Raw genomic sequence first — 24,846 nt, 5'->3', positions numbered from 1 at the left:
TTTCAGAGGTCCTGAGTTCAATTCTCAGCAACCACATGGCGGCTCACAGTCATCTATAGTGGGATCTGATGCCCTCTTCTGGCATAAAACATTAGAGCACTCATATACATAAAATAAATAAATAAATAAATTTAAAAAATTATTATCCTCTAAATGTTTAGGACTCACTAAGGAAACTGACAGGGTCTAGAGAATTCTTTGAGACTGACCTGTAACTTGCTGTGTAGACCAGTCTGACCTCAAATTCACAGAGATCCACTGAGATTAGAGATTAGAGGCATGTGCCACTGCATCCAGGAAGAGGATTCTTCTACAAAAGGTCTTAAGTTATGAATCTAATTTTCTTATGAGAGATAGGATGGTTCTTGTTCTATCTTCTTGGCTAAGTATTGGTAGTCTGTGACCTTTGAAACCAGAGGTCTATTTCATCAAAATGGCTGAATGCTCATAGAGCTGTCAATAGTGTGTTCTTAGTCTTTAGTGTCTGTTGCCTCGCTGCCCCTCCTCTCCTTCCTCACATTGATAAGTATCTTCTTCCTGTCCTGGTTTCTTCTTCTTCTCCCTTCACTGTTTTACTTCCCCTTTGTTCATCAGCTTCTCTGCTCCATCCTGTGTAGGGGAAGCCTAGGTTGAGGCATGCCTTCCCTCCTAAGTATGCGACATTCTAAATTTACCTCTGATCATGATTTTACTATCTCACAATTGTACTATGTTGTGTTGTAGGGAAAATCAGGGTGTTCTCTTTGGTACTCTTTTTGTTTTTGATATTTGGGTTTTACTGTATATGTATGAGTGTTTTGCCTTTACGTATGTATGTGCACCACATGCCTGCCTGGTACATTCTAAGGTTGAAAGAGGATGTCAGATCCCCTGCAACCTGAGTTAAGGATGATTGGAAACCAGCATGCAGGTGCTAGGAACTGAACCCAGATCCTCTGCAAGAACAAGTGTCCTTAACGTTGAGCCTTATCTCCAGCCCTGTTATTCTGCTTTTGTTTTATGGTCTGCTTGTTTAGACTGTGTCTCATTCTATAATCTAGGCTGGCCTTGAACTCGCAGTTCTTCTACATCAGCTTCCTTACTGCTGGAACTACAGGCATGTGCCATCATACTCTGTATATTTTGATTGTTTTTTCAAGACAGGGTTTCTCTGTGGCTTTGGAGGCTGTCCTGGAACTAGCTCTTGTAGACCAGGCTGGCCTCGAACTCACAGAGGCTCACCAGCCTCTGCCCCCTCAGTGCTGGGACTAAAGGAAAAGCATGCACCACCAATGGCCAGCCATACTCTGTATTTTTATTTTTATTCAGCTCAAAACATTTTGTTTCCCTGGAGGTTTCGTCTTTGATCATTTAGAAGGGAGCTGCTTGTTCTGTTTCCCACGGTTAGATTTTCCCACGAATCTTTCAGAATTCTAGGTTTAGTTCCTTCAGGATCTGAAAAACAGTCTGTATAATTTCAACTTTTTGGCTTGTCAAGATGGGAAACGCTCCATCCAGGTGTGCTTCTTAGGTGCTGTGATGCAGTGTCTGTGGCATTTTGCCTGTTAATTTTTTATCCTGCTAGTTTGCTGAAAGTGTTTATTGAGGGGGACCCTGAAGGCGGGAAAGCAAACCTCAGAAGAGGTGAGGATGAAACTTTGGTTCATATTGACTTCATTAAAGCTGAATCAAAGTTGGGTGTCTGATGCCAGGCTGTTCATTGTCAGTGTAGGGTAAAAGAAACACACCCTGGTCCTGAAACCAGAGCCAAGACGTTCAAAAGGACCAGTGAAAGAATCGCACTCTGCAGTACCAACCTATCCCTGAGCAGGAAATCGAGCCAATCTCTGAGCTTGTCCAAGCTCAACGATTGAAATCTGACCAATGTCCATCCTGAAAATCTTTACCCTGGAATAACTCCGCCCCCAAAAATCCCTATATAAGCCCTGTGCCTGTTCAATTTGTGGCTGCCTTTACCACCCTGGCAGAGGCAGCCATCTTTCAGGATTCCTCCCTCCCAATAAATCACTTGAATGAGGTTTGGGCGAGACCTTTCTCAGGATCTTTGCCTGAGCGGAGCAGAACTGTAATACTTTCAGTGGGGAAATCTTCCCTAAGAGGAAGAGAGTTGTTACACTGGTGGGTGGGGTGGGGTGCGGGGGTGGGCTGAGAAGAAGTGTAACAACTTCACTGGGGAAACCCTCCCCTATCACAGTGGAGTTATTACATCAGGGAAACCTTTCCCTGGACCAGTGCAGTAAGCTGCTACACTTACAGTGACTTTAATGGTATTCCCTGACTCCCCACTGCCAGGATCCATTTCCATCCCAGCTGCAATGCTTACAGTCAGCATATTTAAAACAGCGCGCGCGCGCGTGCGTGCGTGCGTGCGTGTGTGTGTGTGTGTGTGTGTGTGTGTGTGTGTGCACACCCATGTATATATGGTGTGCACACATACTCTTTTCATGAGTATGTAGTGTCCTCTCTCTCTTCTGACTACTTTTGGTGTGGTCCATGTCTATTTTGTCAGATACTAAAATGGCTTCACCTGCTTGTTTCTTGGGTCCATTTACTAGCAATACCTTTTTTCATCTTTTTACCCTGAGGTGATGTCCTTTCTTGTTGGTGAGGTGGTATGTTTCTTGGATCCTGTATCTCTTAGTCTGAATAATGCCAAGCTAAGGCCAGACACTCATACTAAGAGTAAGCCTCCATGTGTGATTTATTTGGGACCTGGGTAGAAGGACCCCCCCCAAAAAAGACTAAAAAGCCAAAAGAATAAAAATATCACACAACACTAGGTACTAGCTAATCAGAATTCGCCATAGAGGTTTGGGAGAACCCAGGACATAGGGAGAGACACAGGAAGTGGTAGGGAGGGGCTTAGAAAAAGATCCTCATGCCCTTTTGGATTGAAGAAGGAGAGAGAGGAGGTCTGTGGTTGCTTCTCCAATGCTCCTCTGATCAATCAGGTTTTTACCTTGATATCTGAATCCTGAGGGTTTTTTTTTTTAAATAGAACAATACAACTAATTGCTTCACCTATTGTTATGTGTGTTTGATTTCTGTTTATAAATACACACAGAAACAATTTTACTTCCTCCTTTCAGTCTATGTCTTTTGATTGTCCTGGCTTACACCTCAGTGCAGGGTTGTCTACAAGGAGGCAGTGTGAGGACTTGTTTCTCATTTTAGGCTTTCACTGTTACCTCTGATGGCAGCTGTCATGGTTTGTCGTGGATAGCCATTACTAGAAATGACAGAGAGAGTCAATTGGACCGGTTTGGTTAAGGATGTGAGGTGAGGCTCTTGCCTGTTATAACCTTCCTCCACGGCATCCAAAGCACAGAATAGGTCAGTGCTTCCTTCTATCCCTCGCCTGTATCTGCTTTTATTATAAAAAATGTTAGGGGGCTAGAGAGGTGGCTCAGTGGTTAAGAACACTGGCTGCTCTTCCAGAAGACCTGGGTTCAATTCCTACCATCCACACGGCAGCTCAAAACTGTAACTCCAGTTCCAGGGGTTCTGACACCCTCACACAGAAGCTTATATTAATTACAAAATGTCAGCCAATAGCTCAGGATTATTACTAACTCTTACATTTAAATCAACCAACATTTCTATTAATCTACACATGGTTTTACCTGTCCTCTAGCATGTCTTGTTCCTCTGGAGGCTAGCTGGCATCTCTTAACTCTACCCTTCTTCCTCTCTATATTTTCAGTTGGCTTTCCTGAGTTGTCTTATTCTGCCTTGCTGTAGGCCACATCAGCTTTATTATCAACCAATGAGAGTAATATATATTCATAGTGTACAAAAGATTATCCCATAGCACAAAACCCTAATGCACATAAAATAGATATGAAAAACCCCCAAAATTGTTAGATCTGTAAAATATATTTTCTGCCTATATTATCTATTTTTCTGTTAAATAACAAAGGTTTTAATAGATGCTGTGGTTTTGAATTTTTAAATTATGTGTATGTGTGTGTGTGTGAGTGTGGGTCTGTGCACATGAGTGCAGTGGCCACGGAGACCAAAAGAAGGCATGAGAACTTATTTATAAGTAGTTGTGAGCTGTCTGGCCTGGGTGGTAGGAATTGAACTTGAGTTCTCTGCAAAAGCAGTATAGGCTCTTAACCACCAAGCCTTGCTTTAGCCACCGTTTTTAACCAGCCTTCAAAATACACTGGTAAGATGATTCTCTGTGAGTACCATGTCAGCCTGATCTATATAGCAAGTTCCAGGCCAGCCTGGGCTATGAGATTCTGTCTCAAACAAAACGACAAAACAAAACAAAGTTCATGGTTATACTAGGCTAAAGGTAAACCCTAGACCAGTGCGGATTACATGAGGTCCTGTCCTTAAAAATTACATTAGTGTTGGCACGGTGGTGCATATTTTTAATATTAACACCAGAGAGGCAGGAGGAAGAGTCTGAGGGCACTCTGGTCTACATAGAGAGTTTCAGGCCAGCCTGGGCTACATAGTTAAGCTCTGTCAGGAAAAGAAAAAAAAAAGAGGTAAATAGTCTTAAAATGGATGGAAAGATAAAAATTGCCAGGTAAGAAGCAAGCTATAAGAGTGAACACTCTTTTTTTTTTAAAGCTGGGTAGTTCACCTTTAATCCCAGCACTCCGGAGGCAGAGGCAGGCAGATATCTGTGAGTTTGAAGCTAACCTGATCTACAGAACTAGTTCCAGGACAGCTAAGGATGTTTTCACAGAGAAACCCTGTCTCAAAAAAAAAAAAAAAAAAAAAAAACAACAACAACAAAAAAAAAAAACCAAAAAAACAACAAACCAAAAACAGCAACAACCAAAAATGAGTGAGCACATGTTTTAACTGAAAAATATAAACAAAGCTTCAAGTCTACAGGCCAGGCACAGGGGTAGATGAAAGTGGGGGGGGGAATATTAAACTTGGAGGTTTGGTAAGGTTGTTTGTTTGTTTGGAACCTCCAGCTCACCCCTCCGTGATCTGGAAAACCCCATCCTTGTCTCTTCAGGCCCCACCCACTTGAGTCTCCGGACAAAGGGAGGACACCAAAAAGCCCAGTTCTGCATTCTTGGCTGCTGCAGCTTCCTCTCCTGAAGGTGCCAGCCACCCAAGTCCCTGTCTACAGTGTTCAGCTTTTGACCATATCTGGGCACAAACCCAGCGTGTGGTGGACACATTATCGCCTCTCACCTACAACCTATATAAGCTCCCTGTTTTAATTGGGGCATGTGGCTTCTTCAGCCTGGATCTCTGGGACTGGAGAACCCATCCGGGAGATGATTTGCTCAAATAAAGCTGTTATGCTTTTTCGGTGTTTGATCTGGCTTACTGAGCTGGTGGAGAAACGTATCATGGTGGGTATGTGTGTTGGGGGCGGGCAGAAACCCTACTAATATTAACATGAGGTTTTAATTTCCAAGCTTATAGTAGGCTTTCCCCACAGCCTGAGGCTCAGTGTAGGGGGAAGGTACACAGCAGTCAGCATCTTGGTGCTCTCAAGGCCTTAGTTCCTATCTCAGGTTTCAGATGGTATCATCGCTGCCACTGCAGGCAGCCACTCCGTGGGAGAGACAGAGTGGGGGGCATTCTCTGAACTCTGACCTGTAAGACTCTATTTCTCACTAGATGCAGATTCTTTCGGAGTCCTTTCCATTTGCTCCAGAGGTTTCAAGCAGCTTTGTGTGGGCCAGACAGTATAATCCCAGCACATGGGAGGCAGAGGCAGGCAGATCTCTGTGAGTTCTAGGCCAGCCTGGTTTACAGAGTGAATTTCAGGACAGCCAGGGCTACATAGTGAGACCCCACATTAAAGAAAGGAAAACAAATGGCTCTACCATTCCTTCATCTAGTCTTGGTGGAACAGCCTTACCTGTTCCAGGAGTAAAGGCGGCACAACTACACCCAGTTCTAAAATGTTTTTATTTTTGTTATTTTTAATTGTGTGTCTGTGTGTGTGTGAGATGTGCACACTAGTGCACGTACCCACGGAGACCAGACCTGTTGGACTCCACTGGAGCTACACGTAGTTGTGAGCTGTGAAGTGGGTGCTGGAGATTGAACCTAGGTCCTCTGGAAGCACTCTTTAACTGCAGAGTCGTCTCTCCAGGCCCCTAGGACTTTCTGGTTTTTATCGGCACTTCGGCCTAGTATACTTTCCCTGTAGAGCTCACAGCTGAGTCCTTTGGGTTCATCTGAGTATTATCTGAGAGCTTCTTCCTGATGCACCCCTCAAAACAGCCATTCCTCCCTTCCTTCCCGATCCCATCATACCCCTTCCTTCTTAGTACCCAGCACTAGTCACAGTAGAGGCTTGTCAAGCTGTGGTATCCTGCTGCCCTTCAGGGCCACAGTCATAGTTAGATAATCCAGTGGGTTTCCTAGTGTGGCCAAGGATAGCGAGACCAGACTTGGGTTAGGAAAGCTAAAGAGAGACCTAAGTGTGCTGTCACAAGGAGGAACAGGGCCCACCTGCAAGCCCTGAGATCTGCAGTTCTCCTAACTATAGCTGTCAGGATTCCTGGGTCAGCTTTGGTCTGCATGGCCTCTGTGTGGATTGGGACCTGAATACAAGGCCTAGGCTCCCTGTCCTCATTTCCAGATGGGAGAGATAGGATGAGATGTGGGGACTGTGTTCTCCATGCTCAAATGCAAATTTCCAGATGTTCTAGACTCTGTGCTGCCCATTCCCTGTCTCAGCTTATCCCTGGGTGCCCTGCCCTGAGAACGGATGAACATATCCCACAACTAACCCCCCTAGAACTCCGTGTAGTCCTGTCCCTAGGTGTGGGCTTGCAGGTGCCATGAATCCTATTTTCTTTTCCAAGTTGGTCTCAGCTTGGAGGGGTAAGCCTGGCTTGGATGGCAACTCAGACTCAACAAGGGAACCCAGAGAGCAGAGTCCTTTTCCTCTGATTGTTCTGGAAACCAAATCAAGGGGGGTTCTCAGCCCGTGCTGCTGTCTGCTGTTGCCCTCTACAAGGCTGGACCTCCCTAGAGCAATGGCTTGTGCCTGCTGTTTCTATGACATTTCCTCCTCCTCCGTCTACCAAAGGGTCCTCCCAGCTTGGGTGCCTGTGGAAGGCAGAAGAGGACCCTGCCAGGGAGAGGTGATCAGGAGCCCGAGGAAGGCCTCCAGCCCAAGTAATTCTCTACTAAGCTGAGTGCGGCAAAGCCATAAGGGTGGAGTGTGTGTGTGTGTGTGTGTGTGTTCTCCTTGCAACAAGCATGTGCCTGCGACACACCAACACGGGCAAAGCATGTGTGCTAAGACAGGCGCCTGGGCAAAGAAAAGTCGTCTGCTGCACACACACATTAATGCATGCACTGACCTCTTCAGGTGGATGACTACACACATACTGCTTGACTTACTTTGACTCTAGGCTAGATTCCTTCCTGAGACAGGCTTGGGCTTGCCTTATTGTGTTAAGAGGCTACGGTGGGACAGTTGCAGCTTGGGCCACATAGCTAAACCCTATCTTAAATATCAGAAGTGGACCCAGAACAGTTTTGTTTCTGCCTGAGCAGGAGAGGGCTGGTAGAGACACTGGAAACCTCTGGTGTCAAAGAATATTTTCATGGAGAACCACCCCAGGTTTGACTTCTACCCTTCACCCTGGCCCAGGTCAGCAGCCCCACCCAGCCGGCCCCAGGTGCCCGCTGGTTACGGACTTGTCATCTGAGCCCAGGCATAGGCGATGGCTTTAGGGGCTATTTTTAAGTCCAGCTCTTTGGACTGTACCCCACCCCCTGCTCCACTACTGGTTGTCTGCCTCTGCCTGCTCCTCTTGGAATGCTGATTGGCAGTTAGGGCTGGGGTGGGGGCTGGGGAAACTGTTATAAAGCTGCAAAAGCTAAGCTAGCAGCTGTCACCTGGAGCGCCTGTGTCCCCTGCCACCATGGCCACCCACCGTCTAGTAATAGTCCGCCATGGGGAGAGCGCATGGAACCAAGAGAACCGTTTCTGTGGCTGGTTTGATGCAGAACTGAGTGAGAAAGGGATTGGGGAGGCCAAGCGTGGGGGCACTGCCATCAAAGACGCCAAAATGGAGTTTGACATCTGCTATACATCGGTGCTGAAGCGGGCTATCCGCACCCTTTGGACCATCCTGGATGTTACGGACCAAATGTGGCTGCCTGTGGTGCGTACCTGGCGCCTCAATGAGAGGCACTATGGGGGCCTCACAGGCCTCAACAAGGCTGAGACAGCTGCAAAGCATGGGGAGGAGCAGGTGAAGATCTGGAGGCGTTCCTTTGACACCCCGCCACCCCCTATGGATGAGAAACACCCTCACTACACTTCCATCAGCAAGGTGGGCCAGATGCTAAGAAACTGTAAGGCTGGGAGCCTGGGTGGGAGGGCTCCCCAGCGAACACTCACAAGTGTCCCCATGCCTCTGTCCCCAGGACCGGCGTTATGCAGACTTAAAGCCTGGAGAGCTGCCTGCTTGTGAGAGCCTCAAGGACACCATTGCCCGGGCCCTGCCCTTCTGGAATGAGGAGATTGCACCTAACATTAAGTCTGGCAAAAGAGTGCTTATTGCTGCCCATGGAAACAGTCTTCGAGGCATTGTGAAGCATCTAGAAGGTGAGGCCCACCCTAAGGAAAGACATGAGACAAAAACTAGTAAGGGTGACAGTCATGACTTGCTTCAGGTATTTTACATAGGCGAGGGTTTCAAAAGTAGATTGAGAAATACTTTGTTTTCCCATTTCCAGCATGCACTGGGCTATGGTGAAGGTGGTGAGCTGAGCTGCCCCACAGGAGACAAAGGCCAGAGCTCTGTGCATTCAGCCCCAAATGCTGGCTTGCTGCTGGACCCTGGACAAGCCACTTAGGTTGCTACAGAACTCTTGCTGGCAACTCTCCTAGTGCTGCCTGCCTGCCTTCCCTTTCTCTCCGCTCACTCTCCCTTCCTTCCTTTTCTTCTCAACAGTCTTTTCACAAAGCCTGGAATTTGAGGTCCTTTGGCTTCAGACGTAGGCTACAATGAGCAGCCCACCCACCTTCACAAAGCTGAACCACTGTTGTCTCCCAACAGCTTTAGGCAAAAAGCAGCCGAGCACAGAGCTATGGAGGTCCTTGACAGGGCTGGCTTGCAGGGGGCTCCTATTCGAGAGCAAGGGCTGACAAAGAGGCCTTGGGGGGCCATGTGGGCATAGGGAGGTCCCAGCAGTCTATATTAAGATTATGGATGACCTTTAGGTTTGCTGGGATCCTAAAAAGGCAGTGGGGTGTGGCCCATTTCTCCAGCTCCTGGGTACTAATGGACATATGTGCAACGTGAGGGTGACATCCATGCCCCTCCTCTGGGCTGGGTTCTGGGGAAGAGGTACATGGGGAAGCCCCAGGGAACATTCCCAAGTCCTGCTTGCTGGGGTTGGGGTGATGGCAACAGTAAAGGTTGAACTGCTATTCCAGGCCTGCAGGAGCAGACAGGGTCAGGTTTCCTGTTCCTCCCCTGCTCACAATTTAGAACCTCCAGAAACCAAATGACACTCTTCCCAACCTTCTTTAGTCTGGCTAACTACCCAGGGTTGAGCATGGGAGGCACCACCCAGATCAGCTAGCCATAGGGGATGTTCTTGTCTTGTTGCTGGACTATTTCTGTAAGCAGGTGTGCCTTGACCTTTAGGCACACTTCTGTGGCCTTGCTCTCACGGATGGCTTAACTGGAAGCACCACAGTACCAAAGGGCACACTGTATGAATTGAGTGGAAGGGGCTAAGAACATTGTTCCTCTCCTCCAGGAATGTCAGATCAAGCCATCATGGACCTGAACCTGCCCACAGGAATTCCCATCGTGTATGAGCTGGACCAGGCGCTGAAGCCTACCAAGCCCATGAGGTTCCTGGGAGATGAAGAGACAGTTCGGAAGGCCATGGAAGCTGTTGCTGCCCAGGGCAAGGCAAAGTAAGGGTGGACAACAGCAATAAAGTTACTTCTGCACAGTACCATTTTTAGCATGGCCAGGCTTGGTCTGCCCAACTCAACTCATCTGTCATGAGCGCTCCTAGGTTCAGGGTTGCAGCTATCCCTAAGCCAACAGGGATGCAGGTACAAATCCAGTACCAATTTCTGGCTATTGGGGGCTAAACCAGGACTGTGCACAACCTCTGTAGTGTGACCAATCCCCTGTAGTGGTCCTGCAGCTCTAGAGTCACTTGGTTATATTAGGGAGAACAGCATGTGACCTGGTCTCCGTGAGAAACAGAAAGTGTGACTCTTGACCAGCTTCCTTCAGAGTGGCTTTCTGCTATCCTTGTGACCTTCTCCCAGCTGGGACAAGCCTACCAAACTAAGCCTGCAAGAGCTTAAGCTCACAGGGACTCCACAGAGCTGAAAGGACAGGCAGAAACGGGGAGGAAGTAGGCTTGACCACAGCCTGAGGTTAGTGGTTTCCCCTGTGCACTTCCGCTCCAGGCTGCCAGTGGGCAAGTCTGGGCATCAAGTATGTCCACCCAGCATCTCCGGGCAATGTTGCAGAGACTACTGGAGGCAACTGTGCAGGAATGGACTCTTCTTGAACTGAAATGCAGGAAGGCTCCAACATCAGTTACATCTTACCATTTATACACCATGTCCCCTCTTTTTTGAGACCAAGTCTCTGTAGCTCTGGCTGTCCAAGAACTGTAAAGACCAGGCTGGCCTTATGGCCTTCAACTCATGGAGATCCGCCTGCCCCTGCCTGAGTGCATACACCACCATGCCTGGATCATTTATACTTCCTATAGGAGGCTAAACAGCCAGAGTCTGTCTGAAGGCACATATGTGTAAACACTCATGTTCATTCTCAGGTATAATGAAGATAGAGACCCCTCCCTGGTTGGGGTTTCTCCCACATGGGAGCGAGCGTTCAGATCAGAAGTAGGGAGGTGAGCTGTGAACCTCATTGCAATTCCTACACTGTTTATCACACACAGATGGGTGGAGGCAGCAGACACTGAGTTAGTCACACCATTCAGGTCATGTCTTTGATTTTTCACATTCCCAGAGATGGGAGCTTGGCCATCCCATCCTTCTTCCCACAGCACAGACATGGGGACAGAAACGGAGTGAGGTAGGGAAGCCCCTAGTAAGAAAACCTCCCTGCTGTCAAAACCATCATGGTCTATTCTGACTTTGGTCAAGATTTCGCTAAAAGCAATTCTCTAAAGTTCATGATTCCCAAGGGCCTTTCTAAATAGATGCAGCAAGCACCCCATAGGAGCCACACAGAGAAAGAAAGACAAGACTCTGGCCCCTGCTTTGACCTTAGCTTCTCTCAGGGCTGCTGTCCTTGGACAGAGGTCACCCGGAAGCTGGCCACAGATTAAGCTTGGCTCAATACGCCATTCCCACTGGGGTCAAGTGTGAGTCTGGTAGGAGGTTCTGGAGGCTGTGGTAAGCATTTGGGGGAGCAATGGGTTTCTGCTACATCAGGGGTAACAGAGTACTCAAGGCAGAGGGGGCCTTGTCCTCATTGAAGTTACATTCCCGGAAGAGTGCCAAAATTTAACTCTTAGGCCTCTGTTTGGAACAAGGAAGACACTTCAGTGGAGAAGGAAGTCAGGCCTCAGTCTCACTCTATGAGCTCCACGTAGTTGGCAGGAAACATGCCAAAATGGCCATCAGGCCCATAGCCACGCCACCAGCCTTCATCGATCACCTCGATGCCCGTGATTAGGTTCTCAGGGTCAAAGGAGATCTCTGTGTCGTCAGCTGCAGGAAGGGAAGCCGAGGGATGACATCTTGGTTGCCTGTTGCACCCCTCACCTGTCCCCAGGGAGCCTAGCCTTTCCTGCTCTAAAGCTCAGAGGCCTGCTTCCTCCTCAAAAACAGCCACTGCCATCCAGACTGATGGCACCAGTGACTGTAACTTCAGTGGCTACCTGTCAAGGAACAGCCTCTTACAGAGCACTCTGGTAAAAGGTAGCTCCCAACCCCCACCCCCACCCCAAAGGCTGGGAGCCAATATCCAGGCCTCACTTCTCAGCTCAGACTGGGGAGGTCTACAGTAAGGACGGCTACAAGGGTTCCTGCCAGTGGATGGTGGGCAGCTAACTGGAGGCACATGCTCCTTAGGACAGACAGTCCAAGGCCATGGGCATTCCCACTCCAGAGGGCCTTCCTTCTCACATCTTTCAGACACCCTCTGGGGCTAACCCCCAGAGGGCCCCTATCACATTCTTGTTCCCTAATCTCAGGATGTGAGAACGGTTTCAGTCAGCGGGGGGAAATCTTACCTGCCTGGTAGTCATACAAGGCCCGGGCACACAGCCCTTGCCCACTGAGGCCCTGGCCCTGCATGTAGTTGTCAATGTGAACAGAGCCAGCCCCTTGCTGCTGTACCTGTAAGAAGGAGAAAGATGGCATTACCCCAGACTCAGCCTTCACCCGAGGCTCAGATTAAGCTGGGAGCACAGAATACAGGAAGGCCTTTTGGCGACAGGGGCTACTGCTGCCTGGTACACTTGCAGCATGACTCTCATTTCAAAGGGAGCACACAAATCCCTCCAGCCTTGGATTACAAGGAGCTCTCAGCATCTACCATCAATCACACAGGAGCACTGGTCCACACAACCTAAAGCACAGCATGGTTCCAAGGCAAACGAGTATAATCACTAGTAGGCTTCTTGCCTACCATGCTCAAGGCCTTGGAGTTTATTATTCACACTAGAAAACAAAGCTATGCTGTGCATGGTGGCAATCCCTGTACTTAGGAAGGCCTTGTCAAGAGATCTCCGGTTGAAGGCTACACACAGTGAGATCCTGTTTTTGAAAAGCAGCAATGGGAAGCCAGGCAGTGGTGATGCACACCTTTAATCCCAGCCCTTGGGAGGCAGAGGCAGGCAGATTTCTGTGAGTTTGAAGTCAGCCTGGTCTATAGAGCTAGTTCCAGGACAGCCAAAGCTACACAGAGGAACCCAGTCTCAAACCCTGCCACCCCCCACCCCCAAAAAGGGAAGGGACGCTGGAGAGATGGTTCAGTGGTTAAGAGTACTGGCTGCTCTTGCAGAGGACCCAGGTTTGGGCTCTCAGAACCCACATGGCAGCTTACAACTGTAACTCCAGCCCCAGAGGGACCTGATGCTTTCTTATGGCCTCCACGGGCATTACACACACATTTATTTTATAAACATAAAATAAAAACAAACAGAAAAAAATAAAATACCCCCAGTAGCTAAAATGTGCCACAGAAAACTTAGGCCTATGAACAACCCCTCCATCAGGAACCCACCAGTGGAGGTTCCTCGTAGAGGGTGTCCTGCTCTGGGGGTTCTTCATATGTGGGTTCTTCTTCTGTCTGGGCTGATGACAGAGTGCTAGGTGCTGGCTCATCACACACACCTGCAGCAAAGGACACAACAGGATGTGACATTCTTCCTACAGGAGTCCCCTTTCCCTTCCAGGGCTATACGTTACAAGGGTCTTGCCTGCTCCTGGTCTTGAGACAGTGGGAGTTGGCTCTCTGCCATAGGAGACTTCTGGTTGAGTGAGTTGCTTCTGCAGGAAGGGGCTCCTCAGCTTGCCTGAACAACCCAGAAAATACCATGTGAGTTATATTACTTCAGATAAAACACCTGCCGTCTACAGACCTGCCTAGGGATATCTGAAGTAGATCTGTGGCTAGCACAGGTAAAGACTCCAGAGTTTTGGGCTGTGTGGTAAATCTGTGGGCAGTAGAATCCTGTCGTCCTTTAAGGACCACAATGGTATAGGACAAAAGGGTCACCTGGATTCTGGGTGGCTCTCCTTACTCACCCTTTAATACATGCCTTGGAGGCTCCTGCATGGGACTCTAGGATTCCCCTTAGTCCACCCTGTCTTGTGGCCAGGCCCAGAGGAGGTCTCACCTGGCTGAGAGCTGGAGACAGAGGTGGTGGACATAGCCCTTTCCTTCTGCTTGAAAATCTCTCGTGGGTGTGGGGCCTGCTGCCCAGCAGACTCCTGGGAGAAGCACAGAAGCATGCTTTGACCCTTTGACCCCAGTGGTGACTGAGAACCCAAAGGCTTCTCACCTGTCTACGCCCGCTTCAGAGGCAGGGTCTCAAAGAAGTGGTAAAGGGGCGTGGGATGCGTTAAGAGCTGACAGGGCCTCCCCCAAGATAGGGCTTCGAGCCATGCCAAATGCTGCTGCCCTGGCTTTCCCCCCACTGGTCCTCTAATGGCATGGGTGCACCTCAGGTCGACTGTAGAGGTCTGGGCTAAGCCTCAATCCTGGAACAAGGATTTCACCAAGTGGCCAAGACAGAGCCAATCCAGCAAGTTCCCAGTTCGGTGAATCGATTCCCAAAACTCACCCATTCCTGTCTGCTCCTCGAAACCACTTCTTGCTCCTGTTCACACGTTCTGCTGGAAGGGCCAAGATTGGAGAGCTGAGGCTCGTTAGCAGCTCCTCAAGCTGTTCCCTCAGGGTCTCTGCCTCTCAGAAGAGGTGAGCATTTGCGGACAGTGCATGGTGGGCTAACCTTGGGGGTCCGGATGGTCTGTGCTGCTCCTGGTAGAGCTGCTCTCGGCGGGCAGCCTCCTGCAGCTCTCGCTCACGCCGCTCCTCCTCCAGCCGCTGCCGCTCCTCTTCAGCCCGTCGCTTCTCTTCCAGTCTGCGGTTCTCCTCTTCCTTCTGCAGAGGGAGCTGTGCACTCAGCCATGTACAGCCCCGTTGGCCTCAAACCCTTCTAAGGGCTGGGTCCTTAAAGAGCCATGGTCAAAGAAGGGACACTACAGCCCATCATGCACTGTGACTTAACTCACATTTGTCTTCAGTTCAACTAGCCGTAAAGGATAACGCCCAGAAGGGACCTGTCAGTGTGTCCATAACTATTACCACAGCACTCACCTCAGCTTTGGCCCAGAAGCTATCTTTGCCAACCCTCTTGATCTCAGATATGGCGTTGGTCTTCTGGTACACAGAGCCCTAGAGAGGACATAGCACACAGTAGAGGTCTGGCCCCATGTGGCATGGGGCAGGGCAAAGGGAATGTGCCAGCTCTAGAAAGCAGGTGAAACCTACGAGGACTGCACCTGATAGGCTCAGGGGAGCCTGGCCTAACACCCACAAGGAGATAAACCAAGATGTTAAAACAAACAAACAAACAAAAAAAACCCAAAAAACAAACAAACAAACAAACAAAAAATCTAGGAGCTGGGTGTGGTAGTATACACCTCTAATCCCAGGACCCTGGAGGCTGAGGCAGAAGGATCTTGAGTTCCAGGCCAGCTTGGCCTACAAAGCTAGGCCCTGTCTTAAAAACGAAACAAAACATAAGGGCTAGAAAGACAGCTCAGCTGCTAAGAGCACTTACTGCTCTTGCAGAGGACCAGCATCTACATGGAACAGCTTGTTCTGTAACTCAAGTTCCAGAGGATTTGGTGCCCCTTTCTGGCCTCTGCAGGCACAGTATACACATAGTACACAGACATAAATACAGGCAAAACACCCACACACATTACACATTAAAAAAAAAAAAAAGGATAAAATATATCTTTAAAACAAAAGAACAACAAAAGCCCAGGGAGACCACCCCAGCAAGGATATGGCATTCTGAGAACACAGGGTATATGTCCATGTACATGCGTGTCTATGGTAGCAACTGGTCCTCACTGATGGGGATGGGAAAGGATTTTTATCCCAGACTCCTGGCAGTTCTAAAGTAAGCTGCTCCTCAGATGATGGACTGCTAAGAGCATCCCAAAGAATTACCATGGATCCCAATTGTATGACTAATAAGTGGTATACAGCCATGAGCTCCACATGATGCCAGAGCCACAGGCCTGTGTGGTTTCAGGCTCAGCAATACAGCCACCAGAAGTTCTCCACAATGGCTACTATCAGGGACCATCTAAGTCACACTGACACTGTAGCTCTTGGGGTTATTAGACTATCACAGCTGTAGACAGTTGCTAAAGAGCCTCTGCCATAAGCTGGCTCTAGACTAGCCAAACCAGTGGAGTTGGTGTATATCAGGGCTTAGGATTACCATCTAAAGATGCCAAGCAGAAGGAATTAGTTACCCAGACATTAGAAACTACGTTTCTGGTCCCCTGCTCTCACGCATGGAAAAAGGTCCACATCAGAACAGCACTCACCACTGGGGCCTGAGGTCCGGTATCCTGGAAGCAGCTGCTTTCCCTATGGAAGCTGTAGTTGGCCCCAGAGGCCTTGGCAACCTTCTCCATGATGCACTCAGGTTCCACATCCTCCTCAGCCCGTGCATTGATGGTCACATGAGCACCCTAGAACAGAAACAGCACTTCAAATATAAGCTTTGCAAGCTTAGGAGAGTAGAAGAGGACAGGCCAAACTCCTATTTGCCCAATGTAGCAAAGGCCACCACTGCACACGAGACTAATGTCAGGAGACACCAAGGCCCAGCTCACCCTAAGCCATGGATGCTACACAGTTCCCATTGCAGTTGAATAGATGCTCAGGCACCTTCCATCTATTCAATGAAAACTCACTGATAAGCCTGGGAGCTCACAGAGTACTGGGGAGCAGAGTATGCACCTAGCATGTGAGAGTCTGGGTTTGATCTCAGCACTGCAAACTTTTTTTAAAATTCAATTAAAAGATTTCACACCAGATGGAAGAACTAAGGTATGTCTAAATACATGCTGGCAGAAACAAATCCTTGCCAGGAACCAAGGACATGCAAAAGTCAGCTGGCAACTGAATTACATATTATGATAGAAAGGTCTCTGAAACTAGAGAAAAACTATGGAGGTAGGATGAGTGATACGGTTACTTGTATAAATGGGCAGGAATGGAATGCATCAGAGAGATACATGGGGCTGCTGCTTAATTTTTCCCTCTTTTTTAGTTTTATAAGACAAGGTCTCACTTCGTAGCCCTAGATGCCTGGCTCAGCCTCCTGAGTGCTGGGAATCATTATACCAGGGCTCAGCCCTGCCCACTGGATCAGTGCTGGAGTGGTCCTTATCGTACCCCACTGAAGACAGGCAGAGGCCACTCTGCCCACATCCTGTAGGCAGCCAAAATATTAGTCACGGTCGTGCTCCAAATTCCAGCTCCCTTTCAGTTCACCTGGGCTCAGGAATCTAGAGTACTGGATCTTGCAAGACTTGGCTCAGCCTCACCTTCAGGAAGTTGGCCATGGTGCTGACATGGTTGGCGCATGCTCCCTTCCGCACATCATTCACACCCTCGCCTGTCTGAAACACAAGCAGATAGCATGACCCAGGCCTCTTCCAAAGCCACTTCCTGGCCCACAATTCTCAGGAACCCAACAGTTTCCCTATCTCTCCTAAAAGACACTGCCTCCTCCCCCCTCCCAGCCAAAGCCATTCTCCCAATGAGTCACACAGATGAGCTCAGTCCTCATACTTTCCAGGAAGCTCAGGATATTCTTTGAGAAGCATGGATGCTGGCTTCCCGAGAGGGGGCATTCTCAAACATCCCTGGTTCCCGACTAGGAGAACCTATTCTGTTGGTGCTCCTATCTCTATACTCCCAAGGCTCCTGAACACTACTGCAGGCCCTCTGCTCCATCAGAGCCATCACAGGGCAGGGATTTTCATGTAATAATTTCTACTCCACTCTGCAGGAATCACTAGGGGGTTGGGGAGTTCCCAAGCAAAGCCATTTATTCCATGGTCTACTTTGGTTATTCATCCATTTTAAACTAAGGGTCTGTTGAGCTAATGAGTGGTGTGGTAAAATACTCTGTTGCCAAGGTTAAGTCAATGGAAAGGGGACAAAAGACTTCTCCAATGAAATTAGGGAGATCGATCCACATACCCAATTGATGAGGACAAACTTGGGCAGGCCAGAGTTGGGATCCTTCACCCTGCAGAAGGCATACATCACCTTCCCGCTGTTGAGCTCCTCCACCAGCTCCTCCAGGCCTCCCTCTGCAGAGTCACAGGAAGGCTCAGAGGTAGCCTACACCCTGCCCAGCAGTGCACAGTCCACATCCACATCAGAATGCCCACCTGCCTAGCTAGCATATATCAGGTCCTGGGTTCAACCTCCAGCACCACAAAACAATAAGCAAGTAAGTAAACCAACAAATAATCAAGTTCTTGGGCCCCAAACCCACTCAGCTGACGTAGAGGAGCTGGTGAACCCAAGAAAGTGCATTTCTAACAGGTATGTTAGGTGCCCTTCACCTCCCTCCCCCCTTTAAATCCACAATAGTTTTTTTGTTTTTGGGTTTTTTTTTTTTTTTTTTTTTTTTTTGATTTTTAAAAAACAACTTCTCTAAAACTGAGAAGGAAATTAGAAATTTTTAAAAAGCCTTTTTTTTTTTTTTTTTTTTTTTTTTTACCATATTTACCTTTTCTTCTTTTTTGTTTTTGAGACAGGTCTCTATATAGGCCCTGTTGTCCTGGAACTGGAGACCAGGCTGGACCTCATACTCACAGAGATCCACCCGCCTGCCTGTCTCCTGAGTGCTGGGGTTATAGGTGTGTGTCACATGCCTGCACATCACCAGACTTCTGAATGGAAGATCTCTATGACAATTTTACCAAGGAAGGCCTGGGGCAATAGGCCTGCTAATGTTCCCTTGTCATAAACTACATGTCCACTCAGACTTCAGGGCCATCAGATTCAGACCTTTTGGAGCATTCCAAAGATAAACAATTAGTTAAAACTCTCACAGTCTTGCTTGGCGACAAGATGAGCTGCCCCAAGCCATTCTCCCTGACATGGTGCTTCAACCTCTAAACTCCCCAGCTCACAGGAGCTGGTACAGGCATTTCAGCTACAGAGCTCCACAGAAGCTAGGGCAGTAAGCATCCTGATGGACAACAGAGTCCTGCTTTGTGCCATCAGGAAGCTCCGACTGCTGACATCTGCAACTCTCAGCACCTACAGCGTCACGTGAGACGACCAATCAGTGGCCATTCTAGAAAGAGGGTGCATCAGCAAGAACAGCTCACAGTGGAAAGGGACTTTTCTATCAATAGCGACTAGAACCACACTCCCATTTGTCAGAGCAGAGCTGGGAGTAGAGAGTGGCCAGCTAGGCCCCAAGGACAGTCATGCTAGCCTCAAGTGTGGGAGAGTCAAGGGTTTCAGCTGACAGGTCTGTCTTACACCTCAGGCATCTCTGGCTCAGCTGACTTGTCTGGTTCTCCCAGCAGTGGCCAAAAGCTGCTATTTCTGCAGACAATTGGACACCAAATCAAATCAAGGTCCTCGTGGCCACTTTCTGCAACACTGCCATTCCCTAAGGCCCTTGCATGTAGTTGCCCAAGAGCAGGGCAGGACAGAATCAGAGAGCATATAGGTGGGTCTTCACCTGCACCAGGCTGAAGATTGACAGAGCCCTGGCAAGTGCTGCCCATGAGCTGGAGGGCGGGCTGCTTCTTAAGACAGCAGCACTGTCCTGGCCCAGCCAAGGACAGCCAAAGAAGAGTGTTTTCATTAACAAACATATGGAATGCATCAGTGTGTCATGGCTGACATGACTCTGGCCCTGGTCCTACCGATGCTGGTCCACAATCAGATCAGAAATAGCCCTTAATGGAGCTAACTTGGTAAAAGGTCTGCAGGAAAGCTCAACTAGAAGAGCCATCGTAGCTGAGCTGGAGAAAGGAGAAGCCTGTGTGCTTGGGTCCCCTTTCTGCTCCGGTGACGGTGGCCCAGGGCTAGTCACATCCTCTCCCCTTTGTGTATCACACTCTATTCTATTCTGGTGCTGAAAGACGGTTTGGGTTCATACTCACCCCCTGTGCCAGCCACACGGATATCATTGCTGTTGCCTTCATAGGTAAAAAGAGCCCTGAAAGGAAACACAAGGAGGCTAAGTGGCCAGAAGCCAGGGCTCTAGGTGCCTTTATTGTGCCTACCATGGCAGGCACAGGCTCCTGCTCTGCCATACCTGGTAGGAGCTCAACAGGCTACTCTGAGGCAAGCTAGCCATGGCACTCACTATGAGAGAGAGCCATGGAGATTGGGGAAGGACATACACACGTACATACATATATATATTATCCATCTAGTTAGAGGAAGACAGAAGCTGCAGAGTTGTGTGCTCTTTCTACATACTCATGAAACATCTAGCTGGCTTGTAGGCACATAAATTGCAAAAGGCAAAATATGTCTAAATATTCCTGAATCCAAACATCTAAAGGAGAAGCAGGAAGGAGGAAGATGCATTGGGTACTCCCGAGTGTATCAGACCTGCTTCTATAGCCTGTGGGTGGGGCAGAAAGTCTTCTGTCTTGAGACTCTCCTGGCAAATATGCACTTTCCCAGGCATATACAGCAACAGAAAATAGACAATGAAATAATGAGTCCCAGTTAAGACCACCAATCAAAGCTGGGTGATGGTAGCACACACCTTTAATCCCAGCAATCAGGAGGTAGGGACAGATGGATCTCTGTGAGTTCAAAGCTAGTCTGGTCTACAGAGTGAGTTCCAGGACAGTTCCAGTACACAGAGAACAGTCTCAAAAACAAACAAAAGGCATCTAATGAACAGTTGCCCGTAGGCATGTTTTCCATCTAGCAGAGCCTGAAGTTGACCAAGATGGGTGTGTAGAACTATGCATAAGACTCTGTAGATTATTTTAACTTATAAACTTGCTCTCTAGAAGCTGTGAGGAAATATGTTAAGTGTGTTTAGTCTGGACTATGGAAGTCAATTGACCAGAATGAAGGTTACTGAAGGAGAACAATCCCGAAGAGGTGGTCTCCCACAGGCAACCTGAGGGTCACAACATGGGGCCCTCCCATTAGCACAAATCTTGCACCAACACTAACAACCGCAGCCAAGGCAACAGTCATGAGGTACAGGAACTAATCCAGTGACAGCAAATCTGTATGTTGTCACTCAGCCAGAGAGGCAGGTAGACAGAAGCTCCAGGCTAAGTTCTAAGAGGTTGTCAGTGCCACAAGCGCATGTCCTGGAAGTCAGTGAGACAGACCCAGGAGGCAGGGCTGCAGACAGAGGTTACCAGGAAGGAGGTGCTGCTTCCTAGAACAGAGGACTCCCCAGAGCAAAGGCCCCAGCCAACAAGGACAATGACTTGGGAGGCACATTTGCTATTTAGCCTGAACTGGAAGCAACAAGTCCCTTCTTAGTGATGAGCCTTGGCTGTCAGGGCAGGAGGACTGCACTACAAGCAGCAGAAGACAGAAGGGATCTAGCAGCAAAGCAAACCTGCTTGGTGTCTGGGCTCTAGACCTCCAATCTCACCTCACTTTCTCTTGTGTTCTATCCAAACTACCTTCAGGAATGTTTTTCAGTTCAAGCTAGGCATAGTGGCATATGCTTAGTGGTCCCAGCACCAGAAGGCAGGGATGGAGGCAGAGGCAGGTAGATCACAGGTTCAAGGCCAGCCTGGATTGTGGCTCAAATAAAACAAAACAAAACCCTATCAAGACTGAGCAAGTAACCCGAGGTTCATTCCTAGGCCCCATGAAAAAGCCAGGCACAGTGCTTATAACCCCTGTGCTGGAGAGGCAGATAGAAGGAACCTGGAGCTTCCTGGCAACCCAGTCTAGCAAAATAAGTGAGAATAAGGTTGAAAGACCCTCTCTCTCATCCCCCCCCCCAAAAAAAAAGTAGAGATGGAGAAATGGCTTAGTGGCTATGAGCCCTTTCTGCTCTTGCAGAGTACCAGGTTTGGTTCGCATCACCTACATGTGACTCACAACTATCTGTAAATTCAGTTTTGGGGACCCATGCCCTATTATGGCTTCCGCAGGCACAAGTACACATACATGCAGACAAATATTTATGTACACACAAAAGAAATCTTAAAAAAATTAAGGCAAGGCAGAGAGTAACTGAAGAAGACTGACATTGATCTCTGGCCTCCACACATATTCACATCCATCTGTACCTGTGAATGCATCTGCTCACGCACACACACACACACACACACACACACGCACACACACACACACACACACGCACACACACACACACACGCACACACACAGCCCAAAATAAATTCTCTAGTTCAGAGGCCTTTTCTCACCAACAACAATGTTCCACCCTTTTCTGAAATCAGTGTGAAGAAAGCACGGTACACTGGGCTTTGAACAGCAAGAAAGCACCTTAGCATCCAGTCACTTTTTGAGTATGTGAAACGCTGGCAGGCGGCAGCTATGAACGATCCCTGAAAGCTGCTCCCCCGGGACAAACCCCTAACAGAGACTAACACATCCCTAAAGCTAATGTACTGCCAGGGAGTGAAGCGTGCACAGTGTGCAATAGGAGACAAATGAGCACAGGCCACACCAAGCTCTTTGGGGGGAGGTGAAGCTAGACGACACTAGGGAACCAAAGCCAAGGCTCTGGCCGACCAGCCCTCGTGTAGTCTGCGTGACCACTAAATTGAGGACCGCCTCTTTTTGACAGTCTATTTCTTTCTACATGGCTTCAAGCATCCATCAAAAATTTAACAACCAGGCACTAGGGACAGAAAAAGGCCTACCCCATCACTTTAGGGGAAGAGATAAAGAACACAGACACACACACACACACACACACACACACACACACACACACACAGAGAGAGAGAGAGAGAGAGAGAGAGAGAGAGAGAGGACACCTTCCCTCCATGAAGGTTTCTAGCATGTGTGTTATTTATATCACAAGGAGGTGAAGTGAAACTGGGGGAGATGGAAAGGTGACTATAACTTCCAGATTCTGAAGGCACCAGGCATACACATGGTCCACATATTAGGAGTCCTGGGGGCCTCTCTGAGAAGACAACCTCAGTGTAGAGGTGTGAAGGACGAGATGATGTACAAGTATGTTCCATGCAGGGGAAGCAGCAAGATGGAACGAAGGCTGTGATGAGGAAGTAGCTTGAGATTTTGAGGAAGAGAAAGGCTTTGGTACAAGGGTGGTCAACAGGTGTGGCCAGTGTAGTGAGCAGGAGGAACAAGAGGAACCAGGTCAGGCAGGCCAAGAGCCTGGGCTTCCTGCAAAGTGCAACAGGAAGCTACTGCAGCTATGGGCAGGGAAGTGAGATGGCTCAGATATTTTCTCAGCTAGCGAGTGGGGACCTGCCACACAATCTTGCTGAGTAACTACTAAAATGGCTATGGCAGTGAGGGTGGAGGCCTCGTTCAACTGGAGTGGCAGTCTGCAGTGCTGCAGGAACCTGGGTAGTAACATGGCTGCCTGGGCAGATGAATACTGTATGAGGCAAAGGAAGGCTCCACATCTTCAGAAGGGACAAGGAATGAATGAGGCAGGACAATGTCAAACCAAAGTAGAGCAGATGATTCCAGGAAGGGCTCAACGAGCACTTGGGAGACAGAGGCAGGTGAGTTCCAGGCGAGCCAGAGCTACAGAGTGAGGCATTGTCTCAAAAGCAAGTATACAGCTAGCTCAACGAAGCACGGGGGAGGGGCACTGCTCGCTAGGCTGTGGGGTATCAGTCCCGGTGATGGTTCCTATAAAGACTGAGAATACAAAGCTGTAGAAGAGATCACAGGACGATGCAAGAGGGGAAGTCTGCATGGAAGACTCAACATGGCCAGAATCAGTATGAGGCCCCTCAGTGATGACCACAGGGCACTGGTGACCCATCAAGTGCAGTTTGTACTCCCCAGAATTTGTTCACCTTAACCTGCCATACAACATGTTTCTCAGAAATAGAAGCGCTATAAAAACGGGCTAATGGAAACAACGTAAGTACATGGGAAAGTGAAAGAGAATGACTATATACAGGAATGCACAAAGCTGAAGCGGAGGGGCTCAGCAGGGTCACTCCTGAAACTTCAGATCCAAGATCACAGTACTGTAAAGCCCGAATAAATTGCAGAACGAAACCTAAACACTGATAGCCCAGCAGAGGATGTCCTAGGGTGGTGGAGGAAAGACGGAGCTTTTCCCAAACAGGTGACAGCATCCCGTTTCCAGTCCCCTTCCTATAATTCAGAAATGTGATCGCAGAGCACCAGGGACCCAGATCACTGACATTCCTGGCTACACCTTCAGTGTGAGCTCATGACCTCAACCCCACCGTCACACCACTGACAAGGCCTATTCCTGAATCAGGGCTTAAAGGACCAAGGCGCGGCTTCCGCCTTCTAAGGAATTAGGGAGCTGCGCGGGAGGGACCCTTTTGTCCAGCAAAGTCCCAGAAAAGACAAGAGCTTGATGGACAGCAATTCCAACCAGGCAGAAACCTTCAAGAGACCCCCAGGGCAGAACCGACCACTAGGAGGCTGGGAAAAGGTCTGGGGGAACTCGCTGGGTCCCGCTGGGGACAGCGGCGGCGAGGGCGGGGTAGCACTTCGTTAGGGTGCAGGGAAGGGGGCAGGTGGTCCAGCAACACCTCGGCCACACCTTCCAGCTCCAGCGCCCCCCTGGACCCGCCCCGCTGCTTACCAGTCAGTCGGGGATTTCTCGTTGACCACGCGAACGTAGGCCTCCTGCAGCGCCGGCCCATTCCGGCTCAGGTTCACCGCCATGGCACGCCCCACGGTCCCAGCAATACCGCAGCCTCAGCTATCCGCCGGCCTCCACTGGCGACCGGAAGCTCCGCCCCAGAGACCGGAAGCTCGCCTGGAGGTGGGGAAGCCGCGCCCACGAAGTCGGAAGCGGAAGTAGAGAATTTGCGGGTAGAATTGAGGTGTGGGTGAATTGGAATCCGAGAGAAGCAGAGGGGCATTGTGTGCTGGTTTGCAACCCTTAGGGCGTGGCCTGCAGTCAGAACATCTTGAGCGTTCTGTTCTTGTTCTTGTCTTAGTTATTTTGTTTGAGAGCAAGCTTAGATGCCCAAATCTCTTTCCAGCCGAGTACTCTGCTGTGTATGCACAGAAGATCCGAATTAATCTGAATTCAGAAATTTAATCTGATAGTTGGGCGCGGTGCTTCCCAGCACTTGGGAAGCAGAGGCAGGCGGATCTCTAAATTAAGGCTAGCTTGGTGTCTATACAGAGCAAGTTCCAGAAC

The 24,846-nt window shown here is 49.0% G+C and overlaps 2 protein-coding genes across 5 annotated transcripts; one reads left to right on the top strand and one right to left on the bottom strand.

The window, feature by feature from the left end:
* Window positions 1-7,812: 7,812 nt before the first annotated feature.
* On the top strand, window positions 7,813-9,930 carry Pgam2 (phosphoglycerate mutase 2). The gene is made up of 3 exons (XM_051200653.1): window positions 7,813-8,288; window positions 8,383-8,563; window positions 9,727-9,930. The coding sequence occupies exons 1-3, from the start codon at window positions 7,875-7,877 to the stop codon at window positions 9,891-9,893; spliced, it is 762 nt and encodes a 253-aa protein (XP_051056610.1). The 5' UTR covers window positions 7,813-7,874; the 3' UTR covers window positions 9,894-9,930.
* Window positions 9,931-10,924: 994 nt separating this feature from the next.
* On the bottom strand, window positions 10,925-24,414 carry Dbnl (drebrin like). 4 transcript variants are annotated; one of them, XM_051200648.1, is made up of 13 exons: window positions 24,280-24,414; window positions 19,649-19,704; window positions 17,715-17,827; window positions 17,054-17,128; window positions 16,046-16,192; window positions 14,796-14,873; window positions 14,428-14,579; window positions 14,260-14,311; window positions 13,813-13,906; window positions 13,393-13,488; window positions 13,197-13,306; window positions 12,202-12,307; window positions 10,925-11,677 (listed from the first exon to the last, which is right to left on the bottom strand). In XM_051200648.1, exons 1-13 carry the CDS (start codon window positions 24,360-24,362, stop codon window positions 11,538-11,540), a joined length of 1,302 nt encoding a protein of 433 aa, XP_051056605.1. In that variant the 5' UTR covers window positions 24,363-24,414; the 3' UTR covers window positions 10,925-11,537. The 4 variants fall into 4 exon arrangements, with proteins under 4 accessions (XP_051056605.1, XP_051056607.1, XP_051056608.1 ...); XM_051200650.1 differs by having other exon boundaries at window positions 14,260-14,308; XM_051200651.1 differs by lacking the exon at window positions 17,715-17,827.
* Window positions 24,415-24,846: the final 432 nt, after the last annotated feature.

Source organism: Phodopus roborovskii, unplaced genomic scaffold, assembly GCF_943737965.1.
Source record: "Phodopus roborovskii unplaced genomic scaffold, PHOROB, whole genome shotgun sequence".
In the NCBI taxonomy this organism is placed as follows: Eukaryota; Metazoa; Chordata; class Mammalia; order Rodentia; family Cricetidae; genus Phodopus; species Phodopus roborovskii.
This window is presented reverse-complemented; position numbering and strand designations above follow the sequence as displayed.

Coding starts and splice junctions, on each gene's coding strand:
- Pgam2 (XM_051200653.1), top strand. CDS start 7,875: ATGGCCACCCACCGTCTAGTAATAGTCCGCCATGGGGAGAGCGCATGG. Junction 8,289..8,382: donor ACTACACTTCCATCAGCAAG/GTGGGCCAGATG, acceptor CTCTGTCCCCAG/GACCGGCGTTATGCAGACTT. Junction 8,564..9,726: donor CATTGTGAAGCATCTAGAAG/GTGAGGCCCACC, acceptor CCTCTCCTCCAG/GAATGTCAGATCAAGCCATC.
- Dbnl (XM_051200648.1), bottom strand. CDS start 24,362: ATGGCGGTGAACCTGAGCCGGAATGGGCCGGCGCTGCAGGAGGCCTAC. Junction 14,874..16,045: donor CCGGACCTCAGGCCCCAGTG/GTGAGTGCTGTT, acceptor TGTCCTCTCTAG/GGCTCTGTGTACCAGAAGAC. Junction 14,312..14,427: donor AGACCATCCGGACCCCCAAG/GTTAGCCCACCA, acceptor TGGCCCTTCCAG/CAGAACGTGTGAACAGGAGC.